Source organism: Desmodus rotundus, chromosome 7 (genome assembly GCF_022682495.2).
Source record: "Desmodus rotundus isolate HL8 chromosome 7, HLdesRot8A.1, whole genome shotgun sequence".
In the NCBI taxonomy this organism is placed as follows: Eukaryota; Metazoa; Chordata; class Mammalia; order Chiroptera; family Phyllostomidae; genus Desmodus; species Desmodus rotundus.
The window spans coordinates 48,712,822-48,726,185 of NC_071393.1; the positions used below are offsets into that span (position 1 = coordinate 48,712,822).

Consider the following 13,364-nt stretch of genomic DNA (forward strand, 5'->3'; position numbering starts at 1 on the left):
GAAACCATAAAGGTCTGAAATAATTTCAGAGCATACAGGCACAGGCCATTTTGTTAAACTTACAAAACGATCGTAGCATACTGCATATCTATTAAGTACACAGCACTGTACACATAATATTCTCAGAGTCTCTTACATTTGTTTAGTGATGCTTTTACTTAACAAAAGGTTAGAAAATCAGAATTTATATTGTAAAAAACAAAGCTACACTGATAACAAATAGAAGAACATGTACTATTCCCGAAAGCGTGGTCAGAGGTTAAACTGGAATGGGCTGCGGCATGTTTCCCAGTCCCCCGTGGGCTCTGCAGACGGGAGGCAGCAGTGTAAGGAACACCACGGCTGCCGAACCAGTCCAATCCCAGGGTAAATACGTCTATCATACAAAGGTGGGCAAGTTAACTCAGTCTACAACCGTAATTTTGTACAAGTAAAAGAACATAATTATCAATGTCTTCACTTAAAATTGTGACGTACATGTGAGAATTGACTTTCACTGGTCAAAGAATAAACTATGTAAATATTCACAGAAAACATAGCTTAATCATATTTACCACTATCAAAAAGATTCCATGGGTAAATCTTTTTCTAATATATAACTATACAATCAATTTATACTAACAAAAAAGAATATTATACCATAACAATTTTAGTTAATAAAATACCAATTCATTTAACTTTTAACAATGCAGAACCAAAATTACTTCTAAGTATTTTCTACAATGGAACATATTTACCCTTAAGATTCCATTTTTTAAAACACATTGGTGTTTTTATGTGTAGATGCATTCAAAACAGTATGGAATAAATGAAAGTAATACTGCGGATTACTTCTTTTTACGTTTCTATGTAGTCTTCACTTTTGAGTATGTATTTTTATAAAACCTGAAATATATCTTCATTTTCAGACAATTATTTTCTGAATATTTTAGCTTAAGTCAATGTGGTTATTTACTAAGAAATTCAATGTAAAGTAACAGAAAAGGCACAAGATTTAGAATCTAAAAGGTCAAATTTTCAATCTCCCATTTGACTCCTGACTCTCCAATCAATGTGACATTATGCTGTTTCCTTATTTGTAAAACTTGAATTATAATACCCAGTTACAGAGTTATTTTACGGATTAACTGAGGAAACAGCATTTTATATGTATTTGCATGTAAAATGTCTTTATGTACAGTGCCTAAATGTGACAGCATTAATGAACATCAATTCCTATCTGTCTTTAAAAAATAATTAGCATCTGAATATTTAGAATTTGTTGAGGAATGGTGAAAACCAAAGTCCAGCTTAACTTAGTAACAAATTTTCACTTAAACTCTCAATACAGAGCATACAAAATCTTAGGGCTGAGAAGGACATTAACATTCAACATAACTAATTTCCTACCAATTAAGCTGGAATCTCCACTCGAAGACACATCCATGCCTAAGAAGTATCTCGGCCAGCTTCAGTGTAACACCAGTGGTAACAGCAGTTAACATATACCAAGTGCTTGCTTACTATGCGTCAGGCACGTGGCTAACAGCCTTGCATGAATTATCTTATCTAATCATTACGATGACTCTGAAATAAGTACTAATGATATCTCTATCTTACAGGTAAAGAAAGTGGCAGTAGGTGAGGGAACCAGGATGCCCACCGAAACAGATGAGTCCAAACCCCGTGTGTTCACCCACTGTGCAAACTGCCTCCCCTTGAAGACTCCTAGGGACAAGTCCTCCAAAGGCTGCCTCTTACAACAATTCTCCATGTTACGCAGATTGCTCTTATTACTAGTCAAAATCTGCATCCTTACGATTTCCTCACACAGTTCCTCTGGAGGACTGACATGACATTTCTCATGATGGTTTTTTCTTAATGTGCACCCTGTAATTCAACGCTGAGAATCAGATACCAGAATTTTCCGATTCTTAGAACTAGAAAAGGCTTTAGATATCATTCAGTCCAATCCCATTGTTGTACAGATGAGTAAACAGGCCCAGAGAATGTTAATTAATGGCAATCTAGTGTCCTGAAACAACACAGCCATGAAGATTACATCACCTCCCCCCGAGAGAGTAGAAACTCCTTGCAAAGAAGCAGTGAGTTCCAAGTACAGAAGGAAAAATCAGATTTTGTGAGTAACTGTGCCATAACAAAGTACTTAGTTCATACGGAACTTAGTAAAAGAAAATGATTTTTTTAAATGCTACCTTTATTTTCCGTACCTTTTACACTTCTCTTTTAAATTAGGAAAAAGAACAATTGGATAAAGAACCTAAGAGGATTTAACTTACCCAATTATCATGTGCTTTCTTCTCATGAGAAATAATCTGAAAAAGAAAATCATTACAGTATTATTTATAACTACTTTTCTTATGTAAAAAACATTCACATCTACCACTATGATTCAGTATATAACTCATAAACCCAAAATAACTCAAGCATCTCTGAAAGTAACATTTTAAAGCAAATTTTCATATACATATGATCTACTCTATTATACTTTTAAACAAAACTGAATGTAAAGACAACTAAACTTCATGTCTAGTAAATTTCTATTTTATACAATAATCAGTTATAATATGAGTTGCTAATTAAGAGACACTAGCCGGACTGAATGTAAGACCCCAAAGCTGACATGCAAGGTGAAGCAGAAGCAGCAGTTGTGAGTACGCAAAACACAGAGTTAAGCCCCAGCCGATGTGGCTCAGTTGGTTAGACATCATCCTGCAAACCTGAAAGGTCACCAGTTCAATTTCTGGTGGGGGCACATGCCTGGGTTGCAGGTTTGCCCACCCCCGACCCCCGTCAGGGTGCATACAGAAGGTAGCCAATTGATGTTTCTCTAGCACATCAATGTTTCTCTCCCTCATCTTCTCCCTCCCTTCCTCTCTAAAAAAAATAAAAAATACAAAACAAAAATAAAATTTAAAAGAAAATACAGTTAATGAAGGTGTTGTAATAATCACAATCTGCATGTCTTTTCCCATAACAACTGTAAACCTACTTTCGTCCCACCCTGTATGTGGAAGACATGGCAACTTTAAGATCTCTTACCCCAGAATTTCTGGTTCCCTAGAAAGGTCCCACACCCATATGCAAAACCTCAATAAAGGTGCACAAGTAGTCAGGTAACTACATTCCTGCATCAAAACAGATGCCAGTTCAAACAAATCAAAATTACTTTAAGTTATAAATACATACACACACATACCTGCCCTTGGTAAGAATGAATGGTTCTCTCCAGTTCTTCTTCAAGATCTTTGGCTCGTTTTCTACAGGGAAGAAATAATCATTCTACTATTAATATATACTAAGAAATGATAGAAAGCACTCTCTTTACTGAAAATATGAAACCATCTAGAATGCTTTGTTTCATGTAAAAAAAAAAAGTTCAGAACTCCTTATGTTAATCACCTTTAAGAGATTCTAAAGTATAATTTTTCCTAATACTATTTTAAAACAAAGCTTTAAATTACTGCTACTTGGGTTTACCCAAACCAAAGGTCATGCAAAGATTTATATGGTACATTGGTTCATTTTTATTTTTAAGAAGCATGATCTTAGAAGACTTACTCAGATGTCTATAATCTTAACAGAATTCTAGGAAATTATGACCTGGGCAAAATAAAATGTTACTTGTTACCTTATAAGACTAACAAGGTAATTCCTTCTTTCCAATAAACTCAAGTTTACACTTCCTAATATAAAATGAAGTATCACAACTATCTGGTATACTGCTGGTAGACTTACTGTCTTATAAACATTTCTTCCGGACTTTAACTGTGGCTCACTCTTCTTTCTGTGCCATAATTCTTGAATTCATTAATACTGTATACATTCTTCCCCATTTGTACCAGAGAGAAAATACTTTGAAATTAATGGCTACTCATAATTTTCTTGACATTAAAATAAAGTAGGATTGCCCACATTCAAATACAACTAATTTGACAGATTTAAAATCTCACATACTGCCCTGGCTGGGTGGCTCAGTTGGTTAGGGCATCGTACCATACACCACAAAGGTTGCAGGTTCAATTCTCAGTCAGGGCACATACCAGGTTTGGGTTCAATCCCAGGTCAGAGAGGGTACAGGAGGCAACCCAATCGATGCCTTGATGTCCGTCTATCTCTCTCTGTCTCTCTATCTCAGTTTCTGTCTCTCTCTCTTTTCCTCTCTCTAAAACCAATAAACATCCTCAGCTGAGGATTAAAAAAACTTAAAAAAATGAAATAAAATCTCATATACTGAAAGAAAAAGACATTTTCCCTTTTTATAAATTCTGTATAGTTGCATAACAGCAAGACATTTAAATGAAAATAAGGAAACAAAACTATATTGTTTTCTTTTTTATTGTTACTGCTATATTATTTTTTCTGGTATTGGGCTTTTGGATACTTTCCCCACCTCAAAAAGAAAGGGGTAAAATACATTTAATACCTACTTATAGGTCTCCAGCTCTTCAGCTGCATGGCTGATCTTTTCATCTGCTTTAGAAAGTTTTTCCTCTTTCTCTAACCGGTAGTTTTCTTCTACTGTTAATTTCCTTAAAACAAAAATGTTTTATTTCTTTCACTCTATGTCATAAAATAATCAATTATATCTCTTTAATTATATTACAACTGGTGCTTTCCATAAAGCAATTTGCATAATCCCACTAAAAACATCGCATACAAGAAAAACGAAGTACTTGTGTAAATATTCCTAGCAAGAAATTTATTACACATTCAAATTATAAAGCATCTTGACTAATAACAGTACTACTAACAAAAAGTTTCAAGAGTTTTCCATAAGAATTCATCATAAAAATAAGAGTATCATGGTAAATATTAATAAAAATTATTATGACTATTATTTACCAAGACTTCTCACATAAAGAAGCATTACATTTAGTCACCAACTAATGAATTGTTTCAGTAATTTTTAAGTTAATTGTTAACTTGTAAAATAGTGATTAGTCTTCTAGGCCAGCTCACAAAAAAAAGAACCCAAAGTAAATGAAAGCAGTAGTAGTTCTGCTTACTACTTTTAGTTTTTTTAATAGTAATACCTAACTTACTAAGCTATTAGTATGTGCCAGAAACTGTTCTTGGACCTTTTACATGTATTATTTTATTTAATTATAACAACAACTCTATTTGGTTACCATTAAAAAAAGTGAAGCACGGAGAAACTAAGTAACTGAACCAAGGCACAGAGCTAACAAGCCATGACTCCAGTATACTATGTTCTCAAGTTGCTTCACATAGTATCACTAATAACACTGGTCCCTCAGGAAATACTGACCATCACAGGAGCTCACATTTGGAGTCCTACCTATGGGTGTCTCCTCTTCAAGGACTTTGGGAATAAACATGATAAACAAGTGAAATTCCACAAGGAAACTGGAAATGTTTTATATGCTACACAGTACATGACCTATTGCTTATTAAGCAGCAACCCCCACGTCAACTGTTTCATAGGTGTTGTAAGAGAAGTCACTGTCTTAGGAAAAGCATAAAAAGTTAACTGGTTTAAAGATGAAAGAAAAGTGTTTTTATAGACTGCAAATTAAAAATGGCCAGAAATTCTTTGACACCCCTCTTTGGACATTCAGTAAGGATGGTGGTGTAGGTAAACACAGCTCACCTCCTCGTAAATCATACTATGCAGGCAAATATTTTAATTTAACATTTTATTAGTATCATCAACTCGGTATTGACTCTGAAGAACAACCCGTGTCATAATTCATTGAATTTGAGTAGTGAATATTTTAATTTAAATGTAAGAATGGACTATAAAATATTTTGGAAATTCAAAGGCCCTGGTCTCTGTGGCTCAGTTGGTTGGAGCACTGTCCCATAAACCAGAGAGTCATGGGCTCGATTCCCAGTCAGGGCCCATGCCTGGGTTACAGGTTCAATCCCTGGTCAGGGTGCATATGAGAGGCAACCAACCTATGCTTCTCTCTTGCATCAGTGTTTCTCAATCTCGGTCTCTCTCCCCACCCCTTCCCCTCTCTCTAAATTCAGTAAGCATGTTCTCAGGTGAGGATAACAACACACTTATAGCTAGGACTTTATTCAGCTGCTCATCCTTGCTTTGAGTATCACAGAAATTTTTCTTTGAAATGTTAAAACATTACTCCTTAAAATTCTACAACATAATCAATCACATTTTTGCCTAAAAGATGCACTCAAAAGTATTTCTTCCACCTGAAACAATCCCTTTTATGTTCAAAAGGCCCTGAGGTACAAATGTGCTTAGCATGCTAAAGATCATCAAGAAGGCCAGTGTGGCTATAATACAGTGAGAGAAAAAGAAAACAAATAAGCTGAAATTAAAGAGGCAACCAGGGGCCAGAGCTTGTAGGTCATGATAAAGCTTTGGATTAAATTCTGAGTGTGATATGAAGGCCCCTGGAGGTTCTAAGGGAGAGAGTAACAATACTCATTACTTGTTTTGGAATGGTCATGCTGCGGCAATCAGAGCAGAAATTTAGAGTATGAAAGAGATACCACTCACGATGCCACTGCACCAAACCAGATCCGAGTGTGTGATGGTCTGGACCAGAGCAGTACGGGAGTGGTAAGAGTAGTCAGAGTCAGGCTACAGAAAAGCTGATAGAATCTGAAGAGTGTGTGAATATGGGATATAAAAAAGAGAAGTCAAGGACAGCTTGATCAGCTGCCATGAGCAACTCAGCAAATAACACTACCACTCACTGCGACAAGGAAGAGTTTGCCAGGAGAAACTTACACAGGAAAAAGGGATCAGTTTTACATATATCAGAGATGGAGTTAACAGGTACAGTGTAATTATGATGATGTCCACCAAGATTCCCCGACCTAGCTTGCAATATTAGGAAGTTTAATGAGAGATAATTTGCTGATTACCTATAAGAAGTTAAAAAGGATTTTGTGAACTAGTTTGCAAGGTCCAATATCATTTATGACATTTCATCCTTGAAGAAAAAGTGTTTCAAGATCAAATAACTTTTTAAAAAATAAATTGATGAACCCCAGCTGAGGTGGCTCAGTTGGTTGGGCATCATCCAGCAAATCAAAAAGTTGCAGTTTTGATTCCCAGTGAGGACAACACGCCTGGGCTGAAGGTTCTGTCCCCTGCGGTGCATACAGAATGCAACCAACCAAGGTTTCTCTCTCACGCGGCTGTTTCTCATCCTCTCTTCTCCCTCCCTTCCCCTCTCTCTAAATAAAAACTTTTTTTTAAATGAATTGATGAAATGTAACTCAATCATAAACTAAGAACTTTGGATAATCACATAAACTTTATATGCAACATTTTAAGTTATTTCACTTGCTATTCAGTAGCGGTATCAACATAAATTTCATTACCTATGAAGTATCATTTCATTTTCTTGATACAGTTCAGTCATGACTTTAAGTTTGTGCTGAAGCTTTTGATTATCATTTTCAAGATGATCATTTTCTGGCTGCAAAGATGCTTGTTCAGTCTGGAGATTTTTAATACACTCTACAGAAAAATTTTAAAAGTCACAATTAAAGGAGTAAATATTTCAATTTACATATTAACATTTCATAGAGAGAAAAATTACTAAAAATAATAAATTATTGAACAGTGGTATGGGGATTTCCTGAAGGAGTGAGGGATGCTGGGTGGAGGAGAGTAAAGGGGGAAAAACTGGGACAACTGTAATAGCATAATCAATAAAATATTGATTTTATTTTAATAAAATAATAAATTATTGTAATAAACAATAATGAATTATTAATAAACTAAATTCTTTCTGACAGAAAACCTGTAAGTTACTTTAAAATTTACACCTGTTAACTTAAACGTTAGCCACTGCCAAGAACATCCCTTTACAGACATTAACATTGGATATTACCTTTATTAAAACCGGATCATCCCTATTTAAAAAAACACAATAAACTAACACTTAAATCTTCATTATATCTTGGTAATTCTATTGTTAACGATTTTGTTTCAAATCCTCTGTATCTTAAAATAGCACTGTAAGTGATGACCAAAGAGGGAAAGCAGTTTAGAAAAAAACTTCCATGTTATGAATAAAAAAAAAAATCAATTGTAGGAATTTCTCTTTCATGATCCATTTAAAAAGAAAGTTAGATTTGGAAGGAGGGTACAGGCATAGGCATAGTCTCCAAATATCAGTTTTAGAATATTTTCCAAGCAATTGTATTAAAGGGATGGGGTTAGTGGTGAGCAAATGCCTTGCTTGGTATTCTGGCAGTTACTGAATATTTAGTTCATACACTGAAATGCAGCTTCCTTGAAAGCAGACTTCACTCCCTACCTTTTCCTCCAGTGACTCCCCCATGGCTTTCAGTGTTATGTATTACATATAGTAAAACTTTATTTTTCAGTTAATACTATTTTTCAAAACCTAAAAATAATCTAATTACTAATACTATGTGAATAAGGCTATCTATTCTTTAATAATCTGTATCTTTGGCTGTTCAACCTTTACAAAAAATGCTTCATTATAAGTACAGTTCACTTATTGTAGAAATTTTTGAAAATACAGATAAATAAAAAGAAATCTATCTATAATCCTATATTCAAAGTTAATCATTATTGGCATTTGAATATGTCCTTTCACCTTTTTTTTATACAAATGGTTATGGTGAAATTCTTCTTTTCTTAAGATTTTACTTATTTTTAGAGGGAGGCAGAAGGAGGGAAAAAGAGGGAGATAAACATTGATTGCACGGCCCCAACTGGGGACCTAGCCTGCAAACCAGGCATGCGCCCTGACTGGGAATCGAACCAGTGATCTTTTGGTTCACAAGCCGGGGCTGAATCCACTGAGCCACACCAGCCAGGGCTCCTTTTTTTAAAAAAAAATGAAAAACACCAAAATGGGATGTTGGTCATATCAACTACATCAAAAAAGTAAATTAAAATATTTCAATGAAAAAAATTCTGTTCTATAGGTCGAATATCATTCCTGCATGTGCTAAGATATTATGCACGTACATTAAAAAAGAAAACTATATAGTAAACAGATCGGTAAAATATTATCACTACTGAAGGTCAATTCTGCAATTAACAAAGATTTTGAAAATTTAGCAATTTTAATTTGCTACTGTTTAATATCACAAACCATCCCACACATATAATACTGAAATAAGTATGGTCTTAAGATGTTTTTTAAAATAATTCATTATTTTAATTTCATCTAAATATGGAGAAAACTGACAAGTTATTACCAACAACAAAAAACTCAGGGCTAATTTTTCACAAATACGAAACAGAAGTTAAAAAAACATCAAACTGGAACGTTCCATAATTGATCCAATTCATGGTACCATTGTATATAAGAAGATGTATTTATTAGAAGTACTTCATTTTTACCTGATGATATGTTTATTGACTTTAGAAAAGGGGAAGGAAGAGAGAGAAACATCGATGTGGAAGAGAAACACTGATCTGCTGCCTCCTGTACCCACCCCAATCAGGGACTGAATCCAAAACCTAGGTATGTACCTTGACAGGGAATCGAACCCCTCACCCTTTGGTTTATGGGATGATGCTCCAAATAACTGAACCACCCAGCCAAGGCTAGAAAAACTTTAAAAGTATGTAGATTACCTACCTGTAAGCTCTTCCTTTGTTTTATCTACTTCAGTTAATTGAGTATATATTTGGTTTCTTTCTCCTTCTAGGGTTTTTAAAGAAGCTTTTAACTTCAAAGAATGAGAGAAGGAAAAAAGTAATATTAATCATGAAAAATTCATGAGATTTTACATGAAAAAAATCTCAATATACCATCTCAACTTCTGAAGCTCTGTTATCAATTTGATGAAATTATTGCCTAGAATGTACGAATTAACAACATAGCTTTCATCTTAGAAAGGTAGCAAAGTCATCAATAGTTGTAAATTTCAGAACAGGGATGGAGAACATCAGTGATGGATGCTTAAACTGTGGTTACTTTCACTGTTTACTTCCAACACCTAAGTTTTGATTAAAGTAATCTTCAAATTATATTACCAAGCTTTCTCACAGATCAGTGAAGATTAGGATACCACTACTAGGATGGAAAAGGGAAGGGATAAATCAGAAGAAAATGAACCTAGTATTTACTTCTCAAAATAGACTATCAGGCAATAGAGACAGGAAAATACTGAGACCAGAGGAAGAAAAATGCTCAAAGAGAGAATTATGTAAGAAAATACTGTATTTTTCAGACCATAAGATGCACCTAGGTTTTAGAGGAAAATAGGAAAAAATATTTTGAAGCAAAAAATGTAGTAAAATATTTAATAAAATAAATAACATAATATTTCACCAATGTAAATGTAAGCTACATTTGGACTATAAAAGCACCCCTATTTCCTCCCCAAATTTGGGGGGAAAAGTGCATCTTATAATCTGAAAAATTCAGTAAACATTTTTAATATGTTCCTTACCCAAAAGAAATGTGTACCTTTTGAAATTTTTGTTACAATAAATTCTAAAAATTAACAATGTGAATTTCTGAAGTTATTATAAAAAGGAAATCAATTGAAGATAATTCTGACACTACTAAAAATTCTGATCACTTATGAATAACTATAAAATGGACTTTTAAAATAGTTACTAAAGTTATATGGGTTTAATCCACATTCTATTTCTTTATTTTTTTTTATATTTATGCAGTAACGCAAACCTTAGCAGCATGAATCAGCTTCTTCAAAGCTCCTTTTGGTTGATTATCTATTGTAAAAACAAAAATATAACAATCAGTTAGGAAAGAAACTGCAATGCCGTAAGACACATCCAAATAATTTTATTAACTGACTCAACTAGAGCCTTATAATCCCTCTTCTTGCTACAATAATGAATTTGATATAACACAGAATGGCCCTAAACTTGCTCCTAAAAAGTTAAACATTAAGAGCACTGGTAGAACCAGAATATCAATTAACAAGGTTCTTCACCATTAATTCCAAGAGCAGAATTACAACAAGGATTTCGTATTCACCTAAATACAGTCCCACAGTCTTGACTATTCTTGGATTCCTTCACCATACAAAATAAGAGTGAAATTATACTCCAAATTAAGATAACATTAAACAAGTAATAAGTTTTCTCATTAGAAAAAGAATCATTTCTGAAAAAATAAAGCAGAAGTGAAAAAGTACAAACAGAACTGTATGGATTTACTTTGGAAATGTAATTATCCTCCAATGCACTAATACTATCATCAAAGAAATGTGTTTTTTTTTTTAAATCATCCATTCTCCTTAAAAAATATGTTCATTATGCAGGAGTGAGGGGAGAGAAAAGAGGACACAAAAGTCAGGAGAACTATCATTAGTGGGACTAGGTGAAAGATACACAAGATCTCTCTGCACTCCTCTGCAACTTCCTATGAATCTATAATTATATCAAAATCCAAAAAAACAATTTAAGTCAAAAGAGGCAGCTGAGAATACAGTGGGTAGTTGTAGTGACCCCAACTTTTTCCTGAATTTACAGACTACAAACAACACTAGCAATAACAATTTGGGTTGGCCAAGAATAAAGTACTATAACCATGTGAAATCTAAATAAAGCACAAAAGTGTATCCTGAGGTATTCATTTACATAACACTCATTCTTCAAACTACTCACCCAACATTTGATTAGCTTACAGTATAGGAGAAAACAGGCATGGAAATGATTATGAAACCATGCAGAAATTGCTGTAATGATAACACATACAATACAATACATTAAAAGAACAGAGAGGAAGGAAGCTGTAGGTCTGTCGGAGGAGTTGGAGAAAGGTTCGGTGAAAAGGCGGTATTCTAGCAGAAGGTCAAATGTAAGGGATGGTGAGAAAGGGGCAGAGTATTAGAGAAAGAGGGACAAGATGGACCGGAGCACAAGTGCACGAAGAGCATGGTGCACAGGGGTAACTATAAGCAAATTCAAGAGGTGGTCATCATTTCTAGAAAGAAGTAAGTCATTTAATACCTAAGAGTGCACCATTTTCTGAATCGCTCTTCACTTCCAATTCCAAGTTATCACCCGTTAAGTCTTCTCCAAGAACAGCAGCCCAATTTTGCATCTTTAGCAAGCGCTCAGTCAGAGACTTGACATTTAGCAAAGGGAGAAAAAAAAGAAAATGTGATGCTTCATGCTAATGGTTTACAACATCTGAATGTATACTTAACAGTTTAAAAATCAATGCACATAAATAACAGTACATGAGCTTTTTATTCTCTACCTGGTATTACATATGTAAATACTGTATTTTGCCATATACACTGTGCACCCACATTTCTGGCCCAAACTTTCAGGAAAAAATTCTTTCATTTAAAAATTTTTAAAAGATTTTATTTATTTATTTTTAGAGAGGGGAAGGGAGGGAGAAAGAGAGGGACAAAAACATCAATGTGTGGTTGCCTCTCACGTGCCCCCTACAGGGGGACCTGGCCCACAACCCAGGCATGTGCCCTGACTGGGAATTGAACCAGCAACCCTTTGGTTCAGAGGCTGGCACTCAATCCACTAAGCCACACCAGCCAGGGCAATAATTGTTCTAATTTTTTAATTCAATTTTTTATTTATTTATATTTAGAAACAAACCAATTATCATATTCCAGGGTATTATTTTGCATACAGATATCATTATTGCTTTCTAAAGTTACACTTTTAATGCATAAGCATAAATAAAAGAATTAAACACATTGATATACATATGGAATTAATACTGCCCATGTATAATGCACATCCTTATTTTTCACTCAAAAATTTGGGCAAAAATGTGCACATTTTACATGGCAAACTATGCACAAATAACACCCCTTTTTTATTACAAAATCTGAAGCATGTAATTCTGTAACATAACAATATCACACTCAAGCACAGCATGTAATATTTTAGCTGAAATGTTCAAGTTAAAACTATAAATTATTACACCCACATTATTACCCTACCAACCCCACCCAAGCAGGCGTCTCTTCTGCTGGACCCTGTATTTTGTCATCCTTGCTGCCAAAAAGGAGCACTTGGCAGCAAGGATGGAAATACTGGTAAGACTTGGAACGTGCCCCCAAAAAGTACACATTCTCAAAGTGGCCAAATGATGAAAACAAAAACTGCTAAAATAAAAACTTCCAAATTTCAGAATCAGTATAAAATTCTAGTTGATTCAGTCACTAAAACCTGCAGGGCTATTTACCTTGATCTGCTTTTCTTTATCACACAGAACTTGTTCTGCATATTCTTTGGAGTCTTCAAATGTTATTTTCTGTTTATTAAGCTCACTCACTTGTTCTTTCCATTCTTCAGCTTCTTGCAAAAGCTAAAAATCAAACACCAAAAAAGGGAAAACTCGTATTATCTTATCACGCTTATTTATGTATTTGAATTTATCCTGCCCAAAAGAGCCACAAAAGGTGTGCCCTGTGCTACCCAG

General features: G+C 34.4%; 1 protein-coding gene across 1 annotated transcript in view; it reads right to left on the minus strand.

The window, feature by feature from the left end:
* Positions 1-13,364, minus strand: part of MIA2 (MIA SH3 domain ER export factor 2) — a 104,347-nt gene that overhangs the window by 33,757 nt on the left and 57,226 nt on the right. The window contains 8 exon segments of the mRNA XM_045187890.3: positions 2,280-2,315; positions 3,200-3,260; positions 4,431-4,532; positions 7,324-7,462; positions 9,570-9,660; positions 10,626-10,672; positions 11,918-12,035; positions 13,128-13,250. Of these exon segments, the coding sequence (XP_045043825.2) occupies positions 2,280-2,315; positions 3,200-3,260; positions 4,431-4,532; positions 7,324-7,462; positions 9,570-9,660; positions 10,626-10,672; positions 11,918-12,035; positions 13,128-13,250 (717 nt within the window).